Here is a 26,948-nt window from a genome sequence, read left to right as displayed (position 1 = left end):
TTCATAGTGAAATATAAAATATAAAAGTGAATTAATTATATATATTTATGATCAAATATATAAGTGAATGTTGAAAATTGATATATTTTTAATTTAGTTTAATAAAAATTGTAAATTGAATTGATATGACTCGTTCATATGACATAATATTTGCTAAGGTTTTGTAAATAGGGTAGGAAGTTGAGTGATTTTGATGACATACAAATATGAAACATATGTTGATGACATACAAATATGAAACATAGATTGATGGCATTGAAAATGGATAAAGTTTCATAAAAATAATTTACTCCTGTTTAAATTGTTAGCCACATTTACTTCTATTTAAATTGTTACCCAACATCCTTGCCTTTGCTTACTTTTTTAAATATGGAGATGAAAACATTGTCGATAATACATAGATAGCAGGTGATATTCAAGCTTCTCATGCTATCAGGGACTTGATTATAGAAATATTCTTGCAATATTTTTAGAGTAAATAACTTTGTTATTTCAAAGATGGCAAATTGTGGAATTAATCATAGAATATTTGCAATTCTGGAACTATTAAATAAGTTATTTATTTTGCTACATGTATTATCTTCTTTTCAGTTAGAGTTGCATTCAACATGCTCAGAATAGTAAAGAACATGTCAATCACAATCCTTTGAATAAGTTAATCCTCGTTACTTTCCTGTTATTCTTATGCCAGTGGTACAAGGCAACGGTCATATATAGTTTACGAGAACGAACCCACAAAGAGGGGAAAGGGCCGCGAGAGAAACCTCATGGACCTAGAAATGTAAGGGCCAAGAGAGAAGCCTCGAAGATCTGGAAATGTGAACCCAATGTTTCTATCCATAGTGCTACCTTTTTATGAACAAAGATGTACTATGTGTTCTGCAACCATTTCAAAGATGAAGCAAGAAAACCAAATAGACATCATCCTTTATATAAGCTATGTTTCCTCTACTTGTATTACTGTGAAAACTTTTTATAAATTTGGATTAACATTTCCTTGTGGATTAGTATACCCTTCTACAAAGTCCACAAAACTAATACATTGTTAAGAGAGTAGATATCAAGATAATTGTTAATTGTTTATACATAAATTATTTTGATTTGAGAGTAATATAAAATTTAGAATCTATTAATCCGTCTCTTTTTGATATTTTTTTTGGAATAACGACAATAACCCATAAAATGATCCTCTTTATCATAAAAATCTACAATTTCTTGAAAATTATTTGTGTGCGATAATGAATTCCATATGCTTTACTAACTCATATCAAAGGCATGTTGACATTTTCTCTCTTATAACACATACGCAATGTGAGTAACCCTGCAAGAAGCTTGTGCCTATCAAATAAAGTTCCACAGAAAAAAATGAGTGTCGATACCCAGGGCCACCGTGAGTATAAGGAATTTTGATCCACAATTTATATTCTCCTCTACATACAAAAAAACTTTGATCGCTAATATAAGTCCACGAGAGACATTGAAATACCAAAAAAAACAATTTTCCTAAGGATTAATTAGGATTAATTAGGTGGCTTTAGCGTGAGCATTACACTGGAAATTTCAACGAAATTAATCCTAAAACCATAATTTATACAACATGGTAAATCCTCATCTCCAGAGATGGAACAAAGATGGAAGAGGGCCCCTTTGGCCATGTCCACAAACCCAACTAACCTACAATTGAGTTAATTTTGGAGGTATTCGCCAGTAGAAAAGCTCAAAGATGAAAATTCCAAGGGTCCACTAGTCAACAGCATTGACGTGGCCTTCGCTAGCTATGATCTCCGGTGCCAAGTACTCGTACATAGCCACGAATGACACCGAGCGAGTATTGGTCACTCAGTGAAGAGTGATAGAGTGGATGCAGTTGTGACAGAACTTTCTGCATAGTGAAGGGAATGGAATTTGGGGGGATCTGATTTCCTTCTGGCAAAATGGTGGAACATTGGAGGCAAGAAACAGTTGTCACTTGTTGGTTGAAGGGTGGTTGCATGTTGCTGGTACAGGGGAGCATGTATGACTGAATGATGGAGGACAACATTAGCATGGCTGGTGGCATTGCCCGCTCGTTGGGGTCAGCATCGGACAAGGACTCAGAGTCGGGCCACAACATCTTCTAAAGCAACATCGGGTGGATGATACATTTCAGGGAAAGGTCAAATTCGGTGAGCATGATATGGTTGTCTTCAGGAACGAGAACATTCTCAGGCTTCAGATCTCTATATACGATTCCTAGCATGTAAAAATAATCCAATGCTAGCAATAATTCCGATGCATAGAACCTAACAGCATTATTGCAGAATCTTTTTCCCGGCTGTCACTGCCTAAGAACATGGAGGTCCCTGCCTGGGCCAAAATACATGACCAGACATGACAACTAAGCCTTGTCCAAATGCGAGTATAGAGTCGACAGAAATGAATGATCCAACATTTCCAAAATCTCCCTCTCCGTCTAAGCCCTGGTCATCTTATTCTATCCCGACAATGCCTTCTTGTCCATTGCCTTGATCGCGAAATAGTAGTTCGTTCCCATGAGCTATGCCAAATAAACGTTGTCGATGTCCACACTGCCCAACTTGTGGATTGTCCTGAAATTCGAGAGGCTGAGAGGCCCTTCGGCTCTGAGCCTCTGGATGGCCTCCCAGCCAACATCATTGTTAGCCTTGTGGGGGGTCTCTCATCCCTGTCATGCAATTGTAGCAGCTCTTGTTGTCTCCACTACTCTAGTTGACGTTCACTAGGGAACTGTGAGATGTCACAAAATCAATCTAATCGTATCAAGAAACGGTTCAGCAAAATGGTTTAGCAAGAAGTAGTTGTTTGATTATTTATTAAAAGTGTTAATTATTAGGTTTTTTATTAACTACTAATATGATGGTGTAAAACTCTTCAATCTTCTAACATTCCATCCAATGGTGTAGAATAGTACACAGTGGTAGCTGGGGGAGTTCTTCCTAGAGGGGAATTCCTTATGGCGTAATAATAAGATACAACCAGGTTTTTTACCATTGCTTGGATTTATATAGAGATAAATTTGAGCAAAGGTAGAATAGATTTGATAAAAGGCTTACCAAACAACATACAGTTGAAAAATGGAAACTATGAATGGAACCAAAGTTTGGATTATGAAAACACAACATTTAGACGTTGCACTTGTTTTCAAACACATCACCTACATTATTAATGTCCATAGGCCAAAAACACTCGAAGAAGAAAAAGGGGGAAGCTCGAAAAAAGAAAGGTTGGTAGCACACTAACTTTGCAGAATCATAGTAGGAAGATGAGGAAGGTATCCATTCTCAAGATATTAAGGATAATTAGAAAATGGAAAGTACTTACTATTCAAAACAAATTGACCATGATGGGGAGAGGACTCAAGAAGGAATTCCTTCAACACATGTAGTAAGACAAGCAGATGGGGTTGCAAGAAAAAGAGAGCTCATGAATTGAGAAATTCAAATTAAGGAAAAGACCAACACCAAGTGGAGACAGGTTTGGGTCTGGTAATCATTCCGATGGAATATTCGGGTGGTAACTGGTAGAAACTGCAAAGGAAGAAAGGGAAAAATGGAATCTTGATGATTCTTACAAGTGATGATTTTTTTTATTTTTATTTTTCTAGTTGTTTTGTCTCTGAATATTTTGATCTTGGTTTTAATTGGAAGGCATTCAACCTCTACAAAATGTAATTTCTTTCTTTATAATAAAATTACAAATTTTTCCTTGGAAAAAAAATAACACCTCAATCATTATTATTAATCCCCTCCTTTACATTCTCTTAAATTCTCTTAAATAGTTAGGATAATATTATTAATGTCTAGCATGGATGACATGCTAATTATGGTATGGTGTTTCCATACTTGTCCTCCACTGTTAGATTAGTTTTGTCTCTTAACTTTTATAGTCACAATAAGATTATTTGAAGCAAGCAAATGAGGCTAAACGATCACAAGGAGCTTACGTCCAACAACTAAAGCAAGTACTACATGCCTATGTCCATCTTTTAAGTTCTTCATAATAATATGTTAACACATATTAATGAAATATTATACCAATTTTTCTATTTATTTTATTTGAGCTTTAATTAAAGGAAACTTATTCAAAACCAATCATAAATATAACTTTAATTCCAAATATAAGTTGTCTACTAACCAATAAACTTCTTTAAAAAATGGCTTTATTATTTTTTATATATATATTTTTTATATTTTATAATAAAATGCTTACCAGATTTATAAAAGTTAACTTATCATATTTTTTATAAACATCTTTCTTATATTACATGGTTGAAAGTCTCACTACAAAATAATAAAAATAAAAATATCTTAATTAAATAATAATAATAATATAGATCACACACTAAGAAAAGTTTATTGAAAATAAGTTTTCAATAATAAGATTTCAAAAATTTATGCAATTAAAAACAAAAAGTATTTTATAAACATCTTTCTTCTATTTCATGGTTGAAAGTCTCACTACAAAAATAATAAAAATAAAAATATCTTAATTAAATAATAATAATAATATAAATCACACACTAAGAAAAGTTTATTGAAAATAAGTTTTTAATAATAATATTTCAAAAATTTATGCAATTAAATTCAAATAGTACATGTGGTTAGCCTATATTTCTATTTATAGATGTAGCATCATTTTTTAGAATTGTATTATCCAAACCCTTAATTATTTATGTGTTTATACCTTTGGCATCTTTCTCTTTAAATGTCTATTATATTATGGTGGTTGCGAACCCTTAAGAATCGTTTCCATGTTTAGGAAGGTGGGATTTTGGCCTTTCAATGCTGAATCATATTCATGTTTAGGAAGGTGGGATTTTGGCCTTTCAATGCTTGTTTTATTTCACTCGTTGCCAACACCTAAGTATCTCTTCAAACTCATGACAAGGCCATTCAATCTTATCCTTTGCTGAATATCAAATATGATTCTCATGTTTGTCACAGTGGCTATGGTTATGCAAGTTATTATTATTATTATTTGGAAGATCCCTTTACCTTGTCTCGATGAACGCTATAAGCAATATGACATCTTTATATCCTCCAATAATGGCATAGTGGGAATTATAGTAGAGACTTTGTGTTCAAATGGGACATATCAACAACTTTGGTTCAGAGAACATCTAGCTAATGGTAGGTAGGAGTCCCCACCTGGTTGCACACTTCCAACTTTTTCTGGAGTGTCATTTGCATCCATATAACTACACTCCCAAGCACAACATTTTTCTTCTTCCAACTATCTACTTCATGGTAAAACCCTATCTATATCCCTCAATAAATAGCGAAAAATTTGAAACAAAAAGATAAAACCTTAATCGAAACAAAAATAAAATTAGCATGTATTAAATGAAAATGGAGAAGACTCGATGGCTTTTATCCAAGCAATGCGGTGCTTTGTTATGGCTCACCGTCATGCTAAAGAATCAATTCATGACTCCTTAGCAAAATTTCAGTATTGATTGTGGAGGGAAAGTAAAATATATTGTTCTTGAAATCTCAGTTGCTGAATAAATAGTCTAACCATTAAACCTAATTCCAGAATGCACACTCATTTATGTTATCTCTTTCTCGATATGAAGACACGGAAGGCAAACGGTTATGAGTTAAATTTCTAATTATTTTGTTAACTATTATTAACTATTAACTTGAAACTATTGTTAAGTATTAATTGTTTAGTAATATGATGACTCACTATTATTCAATCGTCTAACATTGAATCTGAAGGTGCATAGTGGTGCAAAGTAGCACATGGGGGAGTCTTTCTCAAAGGGAACACCTTACGAGGTAAATAAAAAGTTAACATAATATTATCACTTAATACAATATTATAATAAGATAAAAATAATCATAATTATTTTTAATTTTACTAAAACTCCAAAAAAGAATTACACACAAAAAAACATCAAATCATTAGGGGACAAAAACCATCCATTAAGCCCCAATCCTGGGGAATGACAACATGTCTAGGAAAAGAAAGGAAAGGGATTTCCATGATGAACATGTACATCATATTTTACTTGGATTGGTTGACTCTCCATGTTTTATAGACCTCCCTCTTTTTCTTTGTTGTGTTCATTTTTACCCGAGGAGTTCCACAAGTGTTTGGTTTGAAAGCATGTTCTACACTTAAATGTATTTCTCATAATCTAATATTATGTCCAAAAGAATTTTTTGTTTTTCAATTGAATGTGGCTAGGTAGCCCTTTACTAAAGTCTATCTCTACAAATCTTCTAGCAAAATTAAAACAACCTTTATCTATCCTTTCTTGGTCCATATTCTTAAATTTCCCAAGTGTGTTCTGAGTGTCTTCAAGGACTTTTTGCTGCCAGAAAAGAAGGAGAATATTTAGAAGTCTCATCCATACCAGCATTGTAGAAACCACCATAGTTGTCACATCGAATTCTTGGAACCATGGAGTAATGTAAAGCCCAACATTACCCCAAAACCATGGGTATGCATTCATGGGAAAATATGTCTTTTTGTGAGTCAAATTGAACAGTGAAAAATCCTTTAGAGCATAAATTAAAATCAGAGTTTGTGTTTAGAGAGAAAAAATCCATTGTTGTAATGCATTTGGTTTGGCCAAAAGTCATTAAACTTACAAATGAGAGCCTTAGATTGAGGGCATTAAAGGGAGAGTTTACCTCGGGAAGAGTTACTTCCATGGCTAGAACTTTGTCCACTTGTTCAACAATGTAGGGAGTAGGAATGTTTTGGATATGTGGACTAGAAATGTTTTGGTGTTGTTGAGAAGGAAGGGGAACATTTCCTTGTGTTTCATCCCTATAAGAAAATGGAACATTTTGTGTCTTGAGACATGGGGATCAATTCTTGTTGATGTGAAATATGGAGGGTGTGGAGGAAGCCAGAGGAATGGTATGAAAATATAAACCAGGACCTGGGGAAAATATATACTAAAGAGGTAGAATTGAGGAAAATTAAAATCAGATCAGGAATGGACATTCTCAGGTGGGGAAGATCAATGAAAGGAACCTTTACAGTAAAAGAAGCCTACTATTTAGCAACGAAACAGGAAAGGGAGGAAGGAGCTACTGACTGGAGAGTAATATGGGAAGGCAAGTGGTGGCCGAAAATAACAATATTCGCATGGCTGGTGAGCAAAGAACAGATTCTAACATGGGACAAAATCCAGAAGAAAGGTTTTTATGGACCCTCGAGATGCAGCCTATGCAACAGAGAAATCGAAACCCAGGAGCATGTACTGAATAAATGTCCATTTGCTAGATGTTTATGGGAGGAAATCAGAGTACTTTTTGGAAAGACAAAGAGAGATCCGAATAGCATTCAGAATACCATAATGCAATGGGGCAAAGGACAATTCCTCAGCAGAGTAGTGAGGAGAGTATGGAATTTGTCAGTGGGCTTGGTAATATGGTCCCTTTGGAAAGAACAAAATAGGAGGATCTTCCGGGATAGAAGTTGTCAACCTGCAAGAATATGGGAAGAAATATGTAAATCTATAAAAGAAACTGTTCTATCTGAGGCTTGGGAAGAGGAGGATTGGAAAATGAATCAGGAGGAAAGGAGAATAGTATCCAAATTAAATATGGACTTTGGTATGATCTACCCCAGAAAAGAGAATAGGATCGGATCTCAAACACAGAGCCCTAACCAATTCAGATATCCCAGAGAGCATTTTATTAAACTGAACTTTGACGGGGCGTCCAAAGGAAACCCAGGGACGACAGGCCTTGGGGGTATCTTCAGGGACAGTAAGGAAAATACAAGGTGGGTGTTTGCGGAATGGGGAGGTGAAATGACGAATAATGAAGCAGAGCTGTGGGCAGTACATCAGGGATTAAGGATAGCAGTGAGGAATAGATACATGAATTTGGAAATAGAAGGAGACTCACAGGTTACAATAGAGATGCTCCGCAAACTAAGGGATGGAAAGAGCTGGGAGCAAGTGGCGAAAAGTTGGAGGACAGCGGGGATTATTCAAGACATAGCGGGGTTGCTAAGTAGAATTGAATATAAAATTATAAACCATGTGAGGCGAAAAGGGAATAGGGCTGCGAACCTATTGGCGAATTGGGGGAGCAAAGAATCGATCAGAAGATTGGACAGCAGCTGGTCCTCAATAGAAGAGGACCCGAGCTGGGGAGAACTTAAAAACATAATCACCCATGATCATAATGAATCAATTACCGGATAAAGGGATGATTAAAAGACTCCCGATCGGGATGAGAAAGGTAGCAAACAGGATAATAAATGATCGGCAGGTTAGCATGCAGGAACGAGCAGGCGGCGATCAGGTCATGATGAACGAGGTTAAGTGGATCGTGGCAAAGGATATCATCTCAAGGCGAGGAGATGGTAGAGTACCGATGGAGGAGGGTAGATATGTCAGGGTGTCAGGGAATGGACAGAGTCATGATAGCACGGAAGAAATGGGTAGAGAGGTGGAAAGGGAGGCGGTCCATAAGAGACGAAGGAGGAGGGGAGGTATAAGCGAGAAGAGGTGGCAAAAAAGAAGGAACAGGAGAGGTGCATGGAGGAGAACGAGAAAGTTGGCAAAGAGACGACGAACACAGCACGAAGAAAGGGAGCGATTAGGAACCTGAAAGAGAGAGCAGGAAGTCAGGGGAGGAAATCAAGGAGCAAGGAGACAATGGCCGAGGGAAGAAGCATGACCGTAGGAAGATGGACGAGGAGCAAGGCAGAGGAAGGAAGACAAGGCCGAGGGGACCGAGAAGAAAAGGGAAAAGGCATAGCGGAGAGGGAAACAGAGGAGGAAATTCTCTCAATCCATGACGATTCAGAGGACGAGGTTGATATACTTGAATCAGATAAAGAGAAAGGAGCACCTGTGAATGAAAGTTTAGGTAGGAACGGAAAGTCAGGTAGGGCCAAGGCTATGAAAAGAGGAAGAGATGATGTAGGGGGCTACCAGGATCGGGAGGAAGGAGAGGATAATGGAAGCTTGGCAGGGAGAAGAGGACGGCGCGGCAGGGGAGGACAGAGGAGAAGGGGAGGAGCTGGAGAGAAAAGCGGGCGAGGAAGAAGAGACAGAGGAGGAACGGCAGAAGCTGGGGAGGCCAACGTAATAGGGACTGTCAGGAGGGGGAGGAAAGCGATAGGAAGGAAAGTGCAGGCCGCTGAAAGGGCTTACTGCGAGAATACCAATCCAAAAATCAGAAGGATTATCGAGCACCTGGAAGAGGAGTCAATGCAGGCTCAGTCGGAGTCGGAAATGGAGGATTGGGAGTATCTTCTCCCGGACCCGAGGAATACACGTGGCCGAATGACTTTATATAAACAATCTCTGCACGTTTATTGGGTGATGAAGAGACTACTTGCCAAGGCTATGGAACAAGTAGCCATGGAAATGGCAGAATTATCCCAGGGGATTCCAAATCTGAAAAAGGAGCTAAGGAACATACAAATCACCTTGTTCATGCAGGATAAGAAGATGGACGAAATTCAGCAGCAGTTACAAGCAAGTGGATTGGGAATCAAGAAGGAGAAAGAGCAACAGGCAGGCACAGAGAACCAGTAAGAGAAGGCATGATATTTAGAGGTTTCTATATAATCTCTCTCTAGTTACAGCTAGGTATCTGTAGGACTTTGTTTATTTTAATATGCAGACAAAAAACAGTTTTAGTAGCTATAGGGATGATGTATATAAAGCTTGGAAAGACAGACTGAGAACCTATTATTTTTGGCTTGCTATTAAAAACTTAAGGTGGTCAAGAAACCCGGTTTCCCCTCGGGGCGGGATGAGATCACCACAAGCATGTAGTGATTTCAATTTATGGTAATAGAAAAAAAAAGGTCTCTCCTCAGCTTACAAATTTTTTTTTTCTTGTTGATGCTAACACATCTCCCTCTATCAAGAAGTACTTCATATATTTTATTTTATATTTTAACTTTCAATTACCTTTTTTCATTGAATATTGAATATTTTATTATATATAACATTAATCTAATATTTTATTATATATAACATTAATCTATCTTATTTTAACGTTTTCTTTCTATATATATAAATATATATATAAAACTGATATCTATATAAATTGCTGATAGATTATCACTACTCATCATAGATCTTCAAATAGTTTATTTAAAACTCATATTGAAATATTTTTTAAAAGTATAAAGATTAAAAATCGTACTCGTGTTTCTTTTTAATTATAATTACTCTATCTATTTTTACAGTTGATATTAAATTATATTTTTCCATGTGTCCATTGAGATATTTTATTTACTACTGTGATTGAAATATTTTTACTACATTGGGTTGTAATATCAAGAACAAATTGAAAGACTGTAGTAAAGCAGGATTATTAACATTTTATAAAACTTTTAATTAAACTAACCAAACATGCATATTGTTTTTCTATTTAAAAAATGATTTATTTTATTTTAAGATAAACACCCTATTGAAAAATGATAGAATCACACATCTTCATAATATTGAAATATAAAATGTGCCTCTAGACACAATAATTTTTTATTTTAAATTTAAATTTAACTCTTAATTAATATATCTATGATTTACATATTTCACTGTTTTTCATTTTTCCATAATAGACTTTAAACTTAAATTTAAATTTTATCTAACTCTTACTCTTATATCTTTTTCATTCATACATGTAATTATTTTTCTTATTTTTAAACAAGTATTTCTATTTTATTTTAGCGGGTACCATTAAAAAAACTAAAACACATACATTTCTTTATTAAAAAAATTGAAGATTTTATATCTAATTAAAATTGATATCGGCATTATGAAAACACCAATATCAATACATTAATCATTATTCTTAAAAACTATATATTAATAATCAAATCAAGAGATAATTTATTATACGTATTTTATATATACATATATCAACTAAATTTGATATTGGCATTATTAAAACACAAATATTAATACATTAATCATTATTTTTAAAAACTATATATTAATGATCAAATCAAGAGATACTTAATTGATTATAGGCTTCAAATTGTCAGAATAAAATAAAAAATAAAAATTATAAATCAACTAACATTTAACTTTATTATTATTATCAAAAAGAGTTTATATATGAGTTAAAGGTATATAAATTTAAAAAATTAAGTAACAAGATGGTTAATTATAATTAACATCTATTTTACCATGTAAATTTCTAACTTGGAAATAAAATTTGTTATAATATAAGTATAGATTCATTTTAACCACAGATGATGAGATTTCTTGTGATACAAACTTTTTTTTGAAAAATATTCTTAATCCCTCTCATCGTTTGATAATTCCATGGTCCATGGTTTATATATATATATATTAAATTTCATTTTGAAACATAAATAGATTCAATACCTAAATTGCATTTGTTGATGAATAAATTCTATCCCTTGAAAATCTCTTTGGCCACTTTGATTGTGTAGACTACATAGCTTAAAATTGCAATTACAACAATTCTTTCTTAGGTTTATGACAAAAAAACATTCTAACCATACTTTTTTTTCAATCACTTCATATGATATATAAATAATTTTTTGAGTCATATATAATATATGCATGGTTGACAACTTGTTTATATAAGATGTCTGTATTTATTTTTCAACCATTATATGGGGATATGTGTGTGTTTGTGTGTATAAGAAATTGTTATTAAAATATATTAGTTAAGATGCATATTCAGATAATTTATGTAATTTTTATATTAAAATATTTTTAAACATATAATAATTATACATCTTCCTTACATTTTAAAAGTGAAAATATGATTTTTTATTTTAGTTTTAATTATTTTATTTCTCTTTAAAGATTGTATAAATGTATACGGATATCAAAATATTTATTTATAGCTAAGAATGTGAGAAATATATTTACCACGTCTTATAACATCAATTACATGGCTTTTTTACTATAGTGCACATTGTTTTTTGTTTTGTTTTTTTTTTTTTAAGAATATTTTATTTTTATTTTAAAAAGGACACTTGTCAACTACACTTTGAGCATAGAAGGAATCACAAATATCCCTCATAATGGGCTATAACATGCACCTTTGAGTGCAATCATGGGCCAATACCATGGGTTAGTAATATCACATATCCAAAAAACGATAACTAATGTTCATATGACATTTTTTAAAATTAATCAGTTTAATTAAAAAAAAAAGAGCATAACTACTTTTAAGATAAATCTCAATCTTTGATCTATGGTTACTAAAAATATTTTAGAATATTGTATGTAGGTTAAATCCTTATCATCCATCTAGTAATTTTTTATAATGAAATTAAAATTCCTATTACAAATTAGACACTCCTAAATATATAATTAAAAAAATTCATTAAAATTAACTAAATTATAACTTTGTTTTAAATTATTATTATTATTAATTATAAAGATAATTAACATATGACTTAACCACATACACATTTAGAAAAGCAAGTTAGAATATTCATAACCATAGAGATTGAATTCCAATTTATATAGTGGAGATTCTTAATCTATAAATAGGTTTTGTTAGAATATCATGACTACTACTATGCCTTATACTATATGTCCAAAATACCCATAACTCTTTTCTATGAGGCTTGTTCACCTCACCTTTTTGATTTGAAATGGCATAACTATTCTAGAAATAAATCTCAACCTTTCATTAAAAAAATAAAAATAAAAATAATAATATAAATAAGTTTATTCACAAAAATTTGTTAAATAACATAAATTTATTTTCATTTTAGATTTATGATTGTTTCTGGAAATCAAATCTCTAAATATATAAAAACAAAAAATTCACATCTTACATGATTTCTTTCATTATTTAATAAATCATAAATCAAAATGATTATGTATCTTTTTCTTTACCATAAAAAAATAAAATGTATACATCATTAGTTTTCAAACCTTTCCATTAAAAAAAATAAAAAATAATAATAATAATAAGTTTATTCACAAAAATTTATTAAATAACATAAATTTATTTTCATTTTAGATTTATGATTGTTTCTGGAAATCAAATCTCTAAATATATAAAAACAAAAAATTCACATCTTACATGATTTCTTTCCTTATTTAATAAATCATAAATCAAAATGATTATATATCTTTTTCTTTACCATAAAAAAATAAAATGTATACATCATTAGTTTTCAAAATTATGTATTAAGATACTATATAAAAAAATAACCCCATACATAAGATTTCGAACAAAATTATCTTAACAATATGCCCCCACTAAAACATCAATTATATTACTCCGAAAATCTATATACTTATATATGAAAAATTGACTTCCATACTAACATTATATCACTATAGTGACATTACCGTCTCACAGTAATGACATTACCGTCTATTATGGGTTAACACATCCATACTTCCAGTTAACTGATTGTGATGACCGGTACCGTCTGTAAATAAATAAAAATTTGGCACACCAGAATGGTCTACCATCTTCATGCTAGCACCAAATGTAGTCAACTCCTATAAATATTCATAACAATTCACTTCCTAGGTTTACAGTAGTGTTACAAAAACTAAAGGTCGACGTAGCATATGAAACCTTCTTCCACACATTGAGAGAGAAAATAATACCGTCCATTAATAAAGTAATATAATGCGAACCGATAGTCGCTGATTTTCACCTCGGTTCCAGAGCCCCTGACGTAGGATCAGCGGCTGCAGAATAGATATCGCAATTAGGTGTCGAAGAAGTTGCTGTGCCACTGCTTGATGTTCCCTCAGGGTTGTGAGGAGCAGGACGTTTAAGTTTGCGAAGTGCGCCCCCTGAATCGAGATCTATAAAAGCAGGCCTTGTGGGCGAAGGAAGATCATGTTCTCGCTCGTTTGTCAGCATCCACACCACACGGGACATTGAAGGCCTCAACGCTGCAGCTGCTTGTGTGCACAGAAGCCCAACTTTAATCACTTTAATCGCTTCCTCCACTGAATAGCTGCCCTCCAATGTGGCATCCTTAGCTTCTAAACCTCTGTCTGCTTTATAGAGTTTCCATGTCTGTTTGACCAATATCAACAAAACCCAAAACGTTAATGAGCAAAAATGACGTGGATACTTTGGAAAATTTCAACCAGAAAGATGAAATCCATATGAGCCATACTCCTTCGATGAGAAACTCCGCGTCTGGAGCCAAACTCTGACTCTTTCTCCCGCTGATAATCTTAAGTAGAAGCACTCCAAAGCTGAATACATCTGCTTTCTCTGTCAGCTGTCCGCGTAAGGCGTAAGGCGTACTCAGGAGCCATGTAACCTCTGCTCAATGTCAACAGCAAAAAATAAATCTCCACATCCATCTAAATCATATGAAGCATATTCAGAAGTATGAATTGTAATGGGTTTATTTATAGTTCAATTTATTTAATGATGATGATGAACTCACGAGAGTAAATGTTGGGGAGTTCTTACAAAGTTCCTGCAACTGTAGTGCTAAGGTGGCTCATATCTTCTGCAAAGAGTTTGGCTAACCCAAAGTCTGCTATCTGCGGTCTGTAATTCTCGTCCAGTAAAATATTACTTGCTTTTATATCTCTGTGGACTATCCTAATTGCAGATTCCTCGTGAAGATAGGCTAGGCCGCGGGCAATTCCCACCATGATTTCATACCTCCCTTTCCAATCAAGTAATGACGTCTGGCTGTATCTGCAATTAATAAATCCATAAAACTGATTGATAAGAACATTAACCAATTACATTATACACAAACCTAAAAAGAACCGAAGAAAGGGAAAAAAAGAAAAGAAAACCCAATTAGAGTGAAGAAAGAGTAGAAACCGAATAGAAACTTGTCGAGACTACTGTTGGGGAGGTATTCATAAACTAATAGCCTTTCCGCGGTATCAAGAGAGCAACCAAGCAATTTGACTAGATTCCTGTGCTGAACACGGCTGATGAGATTGGCTTCATTCAGAAATTCAACATCTCCTTGCCTTGAATTCATATACAACCGTTTGATTGCAACCTCTGTTCCACCTGGAAGAACCCCTGCACATCAAAGGTACCTTAATATTATTTATAATCTCCCCTGGATGGTGTATCTAAATACTTCAATTTATTAAATGCAACACTGAGCTCACTTTGAAGACGGATCCAAAACCTCCTCCGCCAAGCTTGTTTTCTGGTCCAAAGTTAGAGAGGTAGCCTCTCTCAAAATATCATACTTCAAATTGAATTCCGAATTAGCTATAATTGGGTTTAGCATAATTGCTCCTTCCTCACCTACGAAACAATCACACACACCGCCTACTTATCTAGCCATATGCCAGTCCGACGATTTTTTTTTTGAAATTTCTAACATTATAAATAGACAAATTTAATTTAATCCTTTAACCTTTAGTATTTAGCGTTCATCAAACTTTTCAAATAATATATATATAACTTAAAATAATAATATAAAAATAAATCCCGGATGCGGGTGCTTGTGATCGACATTAATACGACGGGACAGGGTTGGGGTGAGGCAGATCGCCACCTGTTGATCAGTACAAGAAATTAAAAAATGGTATGGCATCTGGCGCATGGCATGAGCGCAAAGATCGGCATATAGGACTTCAATCCAGATGGTTCGGCTCACACATCAGGTTCAGAGTTATGGTTTCTACCTCCGCACGCACCAGCCTGCATCAGAAGGCAAGATCCATCAATGCGGAAGTAATGGGAGGAGCCTCCCGAGGCATGACAAAGAATGATAAGTTCAGGGGAGGTCCTGGGGAGGCGGCAACATTACTATTTTATTTGCTCTTCTCTCTCGCCTCCGGTCTCACTTCGGACTTCAGGTCGCCTGAGGGGAGTCGGGTTCCTCTGTCGCTTGGCTCGGCCCTCTTGGCGAAGCAAATTCTGTTCCTCTTCGCGTTTCTTTTCGGCGTTCTGTGTTGTAGCTTTCATTTCCATATCTCAGTGATTCATCTCCTTTTCTAGTCGCTGGTTTCTGGTATAGGCAGGGATTTCTCTGAGCTAAGTTTGGCTCTCCTGGAGGACGGGTTTAAGCTCAGCAAAGGCTGTTCGATCAGAAGGCAAAGCTGCTGCCACCCGCCGGTTAGTGCTGTTGTGCCGCATTCCTGGACCTCTGCGGTTGCAATATTCCAGATGCCTCGTTTGCGACCAAGGATGGGCTGTCGTAGAGGCCAGCCGAGGCGAGCACCAACCAGTTCGTCATCCAGTGAATTGTCAGCTGGACGTCGCCCTTTAACCCGAAGCAGGAGAGGGAGATCCCGCGCCACCAGTTCCCGCCACGGGCCTGTCCCCACTTCTGGTTCTGCCATCTTCACCTTTGATAGCGCTCTGAATAGACCCAAGATTACTGCTTATTTCATGGTGGTATTTCATGAAGAAAGCCAAGCCAAAGATACAAGTACTCAGCCTGGGGGCTCGGGGGCAATCTCGGCTCCTTCTTCTTCCCTCCAGTTGAATGTCGAAAATGCTCCTCGGCAGGCAGCAAATGAACAGACATGCAGAGCTCAGGATGTGATGATGGTTGACCCGGGTCCCTCCGTTCAGAACGTGGCACAAGCAGGGGATTTGCTAGATATTGGTTGGTGTCGTATCATAGAAGAGCCTCCTGATGACTAGCTCGTCCACCCAAGCCTCTTCTTCTTGCAGTGCGCCCTTCACCACTGCGCATGATTGTAAGGCAAGTAGTTTTTGGGTTCTCCGGTGTTTCTTAGTTTTTTGGGTAATTTTGCACTGTCATATGTATCTCAGCTCGGTCCCCTGTGTGGGTCCTAAAAACAGACAGTTTTTACACATGTTTTTTGGATAGTTCTACCTCCTCCCAGTGCAGAGTTCTTGACTCCGGTCATGCTGTAAATTTACCTTTACTTTGTTAATAGAAATAGTCTTATGTAGAAAAAAAAAAAATATAAAAATAAAAAGTATCCTCATCATTTTATAGAATGGGTTTGAAATTTTCATAAACAAGAAAACTGATAATAATAATAATATCTCATGAAATTGAATAAATAATAAAAAAAATATTTAAATTATAAGTTTATTCCAATGGCTATAAATTAAAAAAATATTATATTTTTAATAAAGGTTTATTTTTACATTATGATGAAGATTTTTAACTTTAAAGACATTTTGTTAAAATATTATGGTACAATATTATAGCTTATCAATATCATACGTCCAAAATATCATAATTCATTTTATATGTAATTGGTTATATAGCATTTTTTTATTTAATAAATTTAATTAAAAATAAATAAAAAAGACATAATATTTTGAAAATAAATCTCAACTTTTCATTTGTATATAATATTAATAATATCCTAAAATGTTGAATAGAGTTTAAATCTCTACCATTCACTTGATAATTAAATTAAAATTCTTCAAATTTTATTTCAAAATATAAACACTTATCGAAATAAACACTTATGGATATGACATAGTTAAAAAACCAAAAAATTAAATAAATTATAGAAACCCCTTATAAAATATTCTTAATTTTATTTAAAATAATACAATAAAAATCTTATATTATTAATAACTCTGAAATTAATTAAGCAAATTGATAATTTCAGACCTTTTTGAAATAAGACATCCTTGTATTGATCACAAATTCCAAAAATATTGTGGAATCACATTGTTAGAGAGAGGTTAAACTTTTCTCTGCCCATCTGATTCTAAGATATTTCCAGAATATTCAATCTATATAAATTCATAATCCAAAATATTAAGGTGATTGTGAGGAGAAAGCCTTGATTTAATGAATGATTGATATTCTTGAAAAATATGCAAAAGCCGGGGGAAGGGACAAAATAACGGAACTTGTCCTAAGGGAGAATGGATGTGAAGATAAATTTATTAAAACTTGAAGGGTTGAAAAATATGCAAAAGCTAGGAGGGGTACAAATAACAGAGCTTGTCACAATGGAGAATCCAAGATAAATTTATTAAAACTTGAAAGGGGTGAAGACTAAAATTCTGTGGGATTAAAACTTGAAGGGGATGAAGACTAAAATTTTGTGGTGCAGAGTTCACTAACGAGCAACATTTGGATCGTAATAAGGGGATTAGATTTTATCAACGGTGTCCATAATTAATTCTTCGAGAAATTTGATTAATAGGAATGTTTAATTTTTTTTAAGATGGAAATTGATTAATTATTTAAAACTCTGGAGCACTCAATTCTGAAATCTATATGCTATAACTTGGCTTTAAATAAAAAAACCTCAATTTTTATAAACCTCAGGCCAAATTTTCTATTATTTTCCTAGAAACTACGGTTATCCGACTGTAAACAAAAGCAAAATTGGGCTCCTAGTAGACTTGTACGGAGACAAATTTTTCAACGACCAAGGTGTGGGCTCGGGTGACCCGCGTGAAAGGTGTGGGAGATGGAGGCGTCGGTAGAGGTAGGGGACATCGTTGGTCACTTTGAAAGGGTGGACAATGGAGTTGTCTTTAGTGCAACTTTTTGGAGATTCCGGTGACGGAATCCGGCGAAAAAAATTGAGGTTAAATCTTGATTTTTATTATTTAAAATGGTTTTGTAACTGCATATTTGGATTTAGCACCCTGAAAATCCCCTAGGACGCTTTGATTATGCAGAAATTAGCTATCAAACTTGCGATTTCAATAAATTGCTGCCGGATTTTAGAGAAATTTGACCGGAAAAGCTTCCAAAAAGTCTCACTAAAGACAACTCCGTGGACAATTGTAACACAATTGTCACGGCTACGCGCCAAAGTAAAAGGATTCATTGCGGAATCTTAAAAGTGAATCATTTAACAATTTCGACACCTCTGCTTTGTTGGGAATTTCTGATAATTCCAAACAAAAATTACTCAATAGAGAAAAAAATGCTCTATTTTAACCCAGGAAATTTAAAAATTTGTTTGCTGGAGACAGAGTTTTACTCATGCACACAAAAATGATTTCTATTCATTAATAAAACAACTGATACAATATTCTTCCTCTCACAGAGGGATTCTCCAAGAACACTTCAGTTCCACACAACAACAAAAAAAATTTACTGTCTTTCCAGAAAATTACTCTGTCTCTCACAAAATAAAATCAACACTGCTGTGTAATTTTTTTCATTCTCTATTCCAGCTAAAAAAAAATTTACACTGCTGTGTAAAAACCCCTTTTTACTTCTTGCTCTCACGCTGTTGCGTATTCTATTTTCATTGCATTACATTCAACCAACAAAATTACATTCGCGCTCTGTTCTTCCCTTTTTTTTCTTCGCACTGCTGTGCGTTTTCATTACACACACATACAATGAACAACAAAAAAAATTACATACATTGACTTTTGTTTTACCTATACCCTAAAACAAACACCCGTGAGAATTAAAAAAAATAATAAAATTAAATTCTACCTACATTTACTGACCACGGTAAATTCAATAAATGTTTCAGCATGGCAATACATTCCTTTTATAATTAACCCTGTCATACGGCTGCTACGGAGGTCAAACAAAAATAAAACAAAAACATGTGCCTGCTACCACAAACCGTAGATCTAATCCGACGGCTGACGCTATTTCCCCGGAGGTCCCTTTCATCCGAAGTTTATGCGCCAGGGGATGGGTGGTTTTGTAAAGGACGACTCATACATGTGGCAGCAGTTGATTGTGATCACTGCCCTCGGAGGAAAAACCACAATCGGCAAAAGGCGGAGCGGGGAAAACTAGTGGTTTTGGCCTGCAATAAATGCTGCAGTTGAAATTAATATTTCAACACTCCCCTTTAATTTCAACTGTTGGGTTATCAGTAATACCCAGACATTTTCTCAAAAATTCAAAACTTTTCTGCCCCAATGGTTTGGTTACAATGTCTGCAACCTGCTCCTGAGTCTTGCAATGTTTTAAGACAATTTCTCCATTGTTTACCAATTCCCTGATATAATGAAACTTTGTGTCAATGTGTTTCTTTCTTTTATGAAACACAACATTCTTGGATAATGCAATAGCTGAGCTATTGTCACAAAAGATCACAGTTCCTTTTGCTTGTTCTTGGCATAAACTCCTTAACATCCTTCTCATCCAAACTGCTTGACATGCTGCTGCTGTAGCTGCCACATATTCTGCTTCTGCTGTAGACAATGCTACAATAGGCTGTTTTTTAGAAGCCCATGAAATAGCTCCTGAACCCATGTGAAAAACATAACCGGATGTGCTTTTCCGATCATCTACACTTCCAACCCAATCACTATCAGTGTATCCAATTAAATCTGAACATTTTGAAGCAGTATATAAAATGCCAAACCTTTTAGTACCTTTAACATACCTCAGAATTCTTTTTGCTGCCTGCCAATGTGCTTCTTTTGGCCTCTCCATGAATCTGGAAATTAAACTAACAGCAAACATTATATCCGGCCTAGTTGCATTCAAATATATGAGGCTGCAAACTATGCTCTTGTACAAACTAGGATCAAAATCCTTGCTGCTGTCCTCTTTGCTGAGTTTTAATCCCATCATTGTGGGAGTGATTGCTGCCTTGCTCTCCTGCATGTTAAATATTTTCAATACTTCATTAACATATTTCGCCTATGAGATAAAAATCCCATTTTCATTTTGTTCTACTTCTATTCTTAAGAAGTATCTCAGCAAACCCATGTCAGTCATTTCAAATTCTTCTTTCATAACTGTCTTGAAATTTTCAATAAAATGATCATCATTACTTGTGAAAATAACATCATCAACACATAACACAACAATTAGTAATTTACCATCCTTTTTTTTTTATGTAGAGAGTGGGTTCTCCCTCACATTTTTCAAAACCATTTTCCAGTAAATATGAATCTATCCTACTGTACCATACTCTTGGTGCTTGCTTCAGCCCATAAAGAGCTTTCTTCAATCTGCACACTTTGTGCTCTTGGCCTTTCTTTTCATAGCCTGGAGGTTGTTCAATGTAAACCTCTTCCATTAACACTCCATTTAGGAATGCTAACTTCACGTCCATTTGGTAAACTTTCCACTTGTTTTGTGCTGCTATGGACAGCACTGCTCTCACGGTTTCCATTCTAGCAACCGGTGCAAAAGTTTCCTCATAGTCTCTCCCATACTGCTGCTTATATCCTTTGACAACAAGTCTTGCCTTGTGTCTTTCTATTTTGCCTTCAGCATTACTCTTGGTCTTGTAAACCCATTTAACTCCAATGACTTCCTTCCTCTTTGGTAGTTCAACTAAATCCCATGTCTTGTTTCTTTATATGGCATTGATCTCCTCATCCATAGCTTCTATCCATTTCCCATCCTTAATTGCATCTTCGAAATGAATAGAGTCATCAACATGACAATATAAAGCAAACAAAGAGTTCATACCTTCATTTGCTGCCTCTTCTTCATAAATGTCACTTAAATTTATGAACTTCTTACCTCTTTCATTTGGTGTACAAGTGCTTGAAGAAGCATTTGAATTTCCTCCTTGTGGTGTGCTTGGAGAAGCACTTTCATTTCTCCTCAAGGGTGTCCCTTGCTGTCGTTGTGTTGGTGCTGCTATTTGGGGATGTATTTCAGCCATCTCCTCATCATTTTCATCATGTGACAAAGAGGTTTTAACATTCACTATTTTCTCTATGCTTCCATCCCAAGCTTCCTCTTCAATGAACTGAACATATCTACTCACAATAAGCTTCTTGGTGGATGGGTTATACAACCTGTAAGCTTTGGATTCCCCACTGTATCCAATGAAAATACATTTCTCCCCTTTGCTGTCCAACTTCTTCCTTAGCTAATCTGGAATGTGTGCATAAGCCACACATCCAAAAACTTTCATGTGAGTGACTCATTGCTTTGTCCCACTCCATGCTTCTTCCGGCACTCTGTTCATCACTGCTTTTGTAGGGCACCTATTCAAAATGTAGGCTGCACAATGTATAGCTTTAGCCCAATAATAATTTGGCAAATGCTTTGCCTTTAACATACTCCTCGCCATATCCATGATTGTCCTATTCTTCCTTTCAGCAACTCCATTTTGCTGCGGGGTGTACCTAGCTGTAAACTGCTTATGAATTCCATTTTCTCTACAAAAACGTAGAAATTCCTTGGAGATATACTCACCTCCTCTATCAGTTCTCAGAACTTTGATATGCAGCCCGCTTTGGTTTTCCACAAGTGCCTTGAAATTGCAAAATTTTTCAAACACTTCACTTTTGTTCTTCAAGAAATAAACCCAAGTTTTTCTAGTAAAATCATCAATGAATGTTAGTATGTAGTGGCTGCCTGCAAGTGATGGAGTTTGCATCGGTCCACATAAATCTGAGTGAACAATTTCTAAGGGTGCTTTTGCCCTTATGCTTTTCCCTGATGGAAAACTTTCTCTGTGTTGTTTCCCCAAGATACAACCTTCACAAAGGCTATCTAGTTTCTCTATCAGTGGTAATCTTCTTACCATTCCTTTTCTACTCAACAAATTAAGACCTCCAAAGTTGAGATGTCCAAATCTCAAGTGCCACAACCAATTTTCATCCTTTGGTTCGCTTTGGTAAGCCTCTTGAGTCACTGCTGCTATTACTTCTTTATTTTTTAAATCTGCCTTCATTCTGAGAGGGAACATCCTGTTCCTTGTCATCTTCACTTCAACAATACATTGTTTGCTGGGTGCTCTATCCATGATGGTGCATACATCATTCACAAAGAAAACATTGTAACCCTTTTGAACAAGCTGTCCAATACTTAAGAGGTTACATTTCATTCTAGGAACATAATAAACATCTGATATGGTTTTCTTTTCACCTTTCTTTGTTAAAACTTTTACTTCTCCTTTTCCCATAACAAAAACTTTATTATCAGTCCCTAGTGTGACTTGTGACTTCACATTCTGATCTAACATGGAAAACAGGGCTATGTTTCCTGTCATATGGTTGCTGCAACCAGAGTCTAGAAACCATACATCTTCACTCTTTTCTTCAGCAATATTACAGGCTAAAAACAAATTGTTTTGGCTGATATTTTCTCTAGTGAAATTTGCACTAGTTCTATTACTCATATCATGCTGCTTCTTCCTACATTCATTTGCATAATGCCCATATTTTTTACAGTAGTAACATTGGACATTGGATTTTTCATACCTTTGTCCTTGAGCATGATGTTGTCCACTTTGTTGGCTGCTGCCTTGGCCTTGGTTCTGATTTGGATTGCTGCCTCTTCCTTGAGCATTTGTTGGACTATTTCTTCCACCTCTGTTTTGGCTTCTGCCTCTTCCTCTCTTGTTTCCTCTGCCTTGACCTCTTCCTCTTCCAAAGGACATCTGGGTCTTGAAGGCATGCTCTAGAGATGAGTTTTCATTCCTACTCAATCTCTGCTCATGTGTTATCAGTGATGCATGTAGTTCATCAACTAAAAAGTTTGTGAGATCCTTTGTCTCTTCTATGGTGGTGACAATCACATCGAACTTTGAGGGTAGGACTTTCAACAGTTTCTCCACAATCCTCCTTTCTTCAAGAATCTTTCCATGAGACCTTATTTGTGTGACCAGACCAATCACATGTGTGAAAAATGAGTCAATATTATTTGACTCCTTCATGCATAGATTCTTAAAATCTCTCCTCAGCAACTGTAGTTTTGCTGTCTTCACTTTCTCCATGCCTTGATAGGTTGTCTTGAGAGTTTTCCATGCTTCTTTGGATGTCTTGGCTGCTGCTATCCTTGGAAACACACTCTCATGCACTGCTTGATACAAAAAACAGAGGGCTTTAGAATCCTTCTTCTTATAGCTCTTCAACAGATCTTTCTTTGCCTGTGTCAAGTTATTAAAGTCATCTTCATCTGCTGGTTCTTCAAAACCATCTTCAACAAATTCCCATAAGTCTTGTGAGGCAAGCAAAGCTCTCATGGTTATTGCCCAATAGTCATAGTTTTTCCCATTAAACTGTGGGAGCTGAGTATTAAAGATACCCATGCTAGTGCTGGCTCCAACCATTCTTGCACTCCTTAACTATGCTTTAAAATTCTTGACTGTGTATTAAAATCACTGATAGTCTTCAGCAGTAACACAAAAAACAAACTTGAGAAATACCTTGGATTTTTTTTTGACTGAGTCTTCACTTTGCTGGAGAAGCTGCTGCAGCAAAGAGCCCTCCTTCAGCTTCTTTGACACCTTCAAAGAGCCTGGACAAGCTCTGATACCATGTTGGGAATTTCTAATAATTCCAAACAAAAATTACGGAACAGAGAAAAAAATGCTCTGTTTTAACCCAGGAAATTTAAAAATTTGTTTGCTGGAGACAGAGTTTTACTCATGCACACAAAAATGATTTATATTCATTAATAAAACTGCTTATACAATATTCTTCCTCTCACAGAGGGATTCTCCAAGAACACTTCAGTTCCACACAACAACAAAAAAAATTTACTCTGTCTTTCCAAAAAATTACTTTGTCTCTCACAAAATAAAATCAACACTGCTGTATAATTTTTTTCATTCTCTGTTCCAGCAAAAAAAAATTTACACTGTTGTGTAAAAACCCATTTTTACTTCTTGCTCTCACACTGCTGCGTATTCTATTTTCATTGCATTACATTCAACCAACAAAATTACATTTGCGCTCTGTTCTCCCCTTTTTTTTCTTCGCACTTCTGTGCGTTTTCATTACACATACAATGAACAACAAAAAAAATTACATACATTGACTTTTGTTTTACCTATACCCTAAAACAAACACCCGTGAGAATTAAAAAAAAAATAATAAAATTAAATTCTACCTACATTTACTGACCACGGTAAATTCAATAAATGTTTCAGCATGGCAATACATTCCTTTTATAATTAACCCCGTCATACGGCTGCTACGGAGCTCAAACAAAAATAAAACAAAAACATGTGCCTGCTACCACAAACCATAGATCTAATCTGACGGCTGACGCTATTTCCCCGGAGGTCTCTTTCCTCCGAAGTTTATGCGCCGAGGAATGGGTGGTTTTGTAAAGGACAACTCATACACATGGCAACAGTTGATTGTGATCGCTTCCCTCGGAGGAAAAACCACAATCGGCAAAAGGTGGAGCGGGGAAAACTAGTGGTTTTGGCCTGCAATAAATGCCGCAGTTGAAATTAATATTTCAACATGCTTCGAGAAAGCTGTTCCGGCAGAGCGAAACATTTCCAGGTGTAAACTCCAATCGCTGCAATGAATCCAATCGTTGCGGCTAATGCGCCCAGAGTTATTCTGGGCACATTACTTTTTTTTCCTTCTGTGATTTGCACAGGAAGTCTAAGTTATGGCTAATGATCTACTTCACCGAAAATATATAAACCCTTAACAAAGCAGTATATTCTTTGTCATGGTAAATTATGTGAAAGAAATACCGGATACTATAGGAGTTTTACTTGGAGGAGCCGATGGAGGAGGAGATGGGGGGGATGGGGGCGGATGCAGAGGGGCCACAGACAAATTGAAGAAGGAATACTCCTCGAAACGCAAATAACAGTTTTTAGATCCGAATTGTGCTCCAATAGTCCCAGTTGAGCATGATTTTAGTGATGAGAAGGCAGAATTTAGGCAAGCCCCGCAGCTCTTTTGGGATAGGTCTTTCCAACATTGGGCCATGCCATATATATCCTCCTGAAAATTAGAAAGAAGAGAATTATCTGCAAAGAAAAGTTGCGGGCTCTGCGCAACTTTCTTTGTAACGTTTGAGAGCAGGGCATCAACAACATTTGTGAATTCTCGTGGCTTGCTGTTTTTCCCACCGTTGCAGATCAAACTTGTCGGCTTGCTATCAATATCGCCGTAAAAGTTATGATTGGCGTAACGTAAAACGCAACCGTCTTCTTGAATGAATCTAGAAGTATTCTGGCATCGCTGAACAAGATCTGTTTTGGCCGTGGATCCACACTGTTTGCAATCGGAGGAATTTAAATCTCCCTGGCACTGGAGAAGCCCATAAACCGAACTATTGTTGTTTTGTCCCTCAACAACAACGACACTAGAAACATTGAATCCGCTTGTAGAAACGTTCCCCACCAGTGAATTCAAAACCTGGTTTAGATTGCGCTGGAAGGAGCTACCGTTTCTGTATTCGGGCTTCTCACAACCAAACCAAATGACAACAGTCCCTGGATCAGCAACTGAGAGGAGCATGGCGATAAGTAACATGGTACTGATTAATGGTTTCATCTTATTGGCACAAGAGGAGTTAAACCCTGTTATGCTATCTTGAACCTATGGTCTTGAAGAGGAGCGCAACCCATACATTGTCTGTTGCTCAAGTCTCTGGCATTCATTATCCAAAGCCCGTTTGATTCGTGAACATCCATTGACTTGGCCGCTGCTCATGTCTCTGGCATTCATTATCCAAAGACTGATTAATTCGTGAACGTCCATCCACTTGTGTAATACCTGTGATACCTAGTCCTTGTGATTGTGATTGTGATTATGGTAATAATTTTTATATAATTATGTGTGGAAAATAATTTTTATATAATTAAATTTAAAATTAATATAACAGAATTAGCATAGTTTAAAAATTTCACAAAATACTTTAAAATTTTGGTAAAATTATGAAAAAATTTGGTGGAAATTTTATAAAATTTTAGTTATAGTAATTAAATTTAAAGATTTTGGGTGCCCAGGGGTTATTGACCATCTTGAATCCATTTCTAACATAAAACAAAACGATTCAAACACTCTAACTACCTGATTTTTTTAATTTTTTTTTTATTCTACCAAATTCTGGCAAAAAAAGAACTGTCGTTCCGACTATTTTGTGTCATAGACAACACCAATTAATAAAGTAGTAAAAATATATTCAAAGTGTCATTTCTTTTTTTTAATATCATTTTCCACTTTTTAATGTAATTGAGAGGCATATGAAAGGTGGAAAATGATTTTTATGGAGGTATCTCAACCACTTTTTTAATGAGGTTGTATTATAAGTAGTAGAAATATATTCGAAGTGTCATTTCTCTTTTTTAATATCATTTTCGACTTTTTAATGTTATTGAGAGGCATATGAAAGGTGGAAAATGATTTTTATGGAGGTATTTCAACCACTTTTTCAAT

General features: G+C 35.3%; 2 protein-coding genes and 1 pseudogene across 2 annotated transcripts; all 3 read right to left on the bottom strand.

Annotated features, from left to right (window-relative positions):
* Window positions 1-1,674: 1,674 nt before the first annotated feature.
* LOC149189964 (serine/threonine-protein kinase D6PKL2 pseudogene) lies at window positions 1,675-6,680 on the bottom strand (annotated as a pseudogene).
* Window positions 6,681-13,616: 6,936 nt separating this feature from the next.
* On the bottom strand, window positions 13,617-15,881 carry LOC149189963 (cysteine-rich receptor-like protein kinase 42). Its single transcript, XM_089410393.1, has 5 exons — window positions 15,755-15,881; window positions 14,819-14,975; window positions 14,509-14,633; window positions 14,095-14,246; window positions 13,617-13,991 (listed from the first exon to the last, which is right to left on the bottom strand). The coding sequence occupies exons 1-5, from the start codon at window positions 15,879-15,881 to the stop codon at window positions 13,617-13,619; spliced, it is 936 nt and encodes a 311-aa protein (XP_089266519.1).
* A 9,354-nt stretch (window positions 15,882-25,235) lies between these two features.
* LOC149189962 (antimicrobial ginkbilobin-2-like protein) lies at window positions 25,236-26,027 on the bottom strand. Its single transcript, XM_089410392.1, has one exon. The coding sequence runs from the start codon at window positions 26,025-26,027 to the stop codon at window positions 25,236-25,238; it is 792 nt and encodes a 263-aa protein (XP_089266518.1).
* Window positions 26,028-26,948: the final 921 nt, after the last annotated feature.

This window comes from Pinus tabuliformis, chromosome 3_1, assembly GCF_031772625.1.
Source record: "Pinus tabuliformis cultivar Carrire ecotype Pingquan chromosome 3_1, CPIR1, whole genome shotgun sequence".
NCBI classification, from domain to species: Eukaryota; Viridiplantae; Streptophyta; class Pinopsida; order Pinales; family Pinaceae; genus Pinus; species Pinus tabuliformis.
The sequence above is the reverse complement of the archived record's forward strand: the minus strand, read 5'-3'. Positions and strand labels throughout refer to the sequence as shown.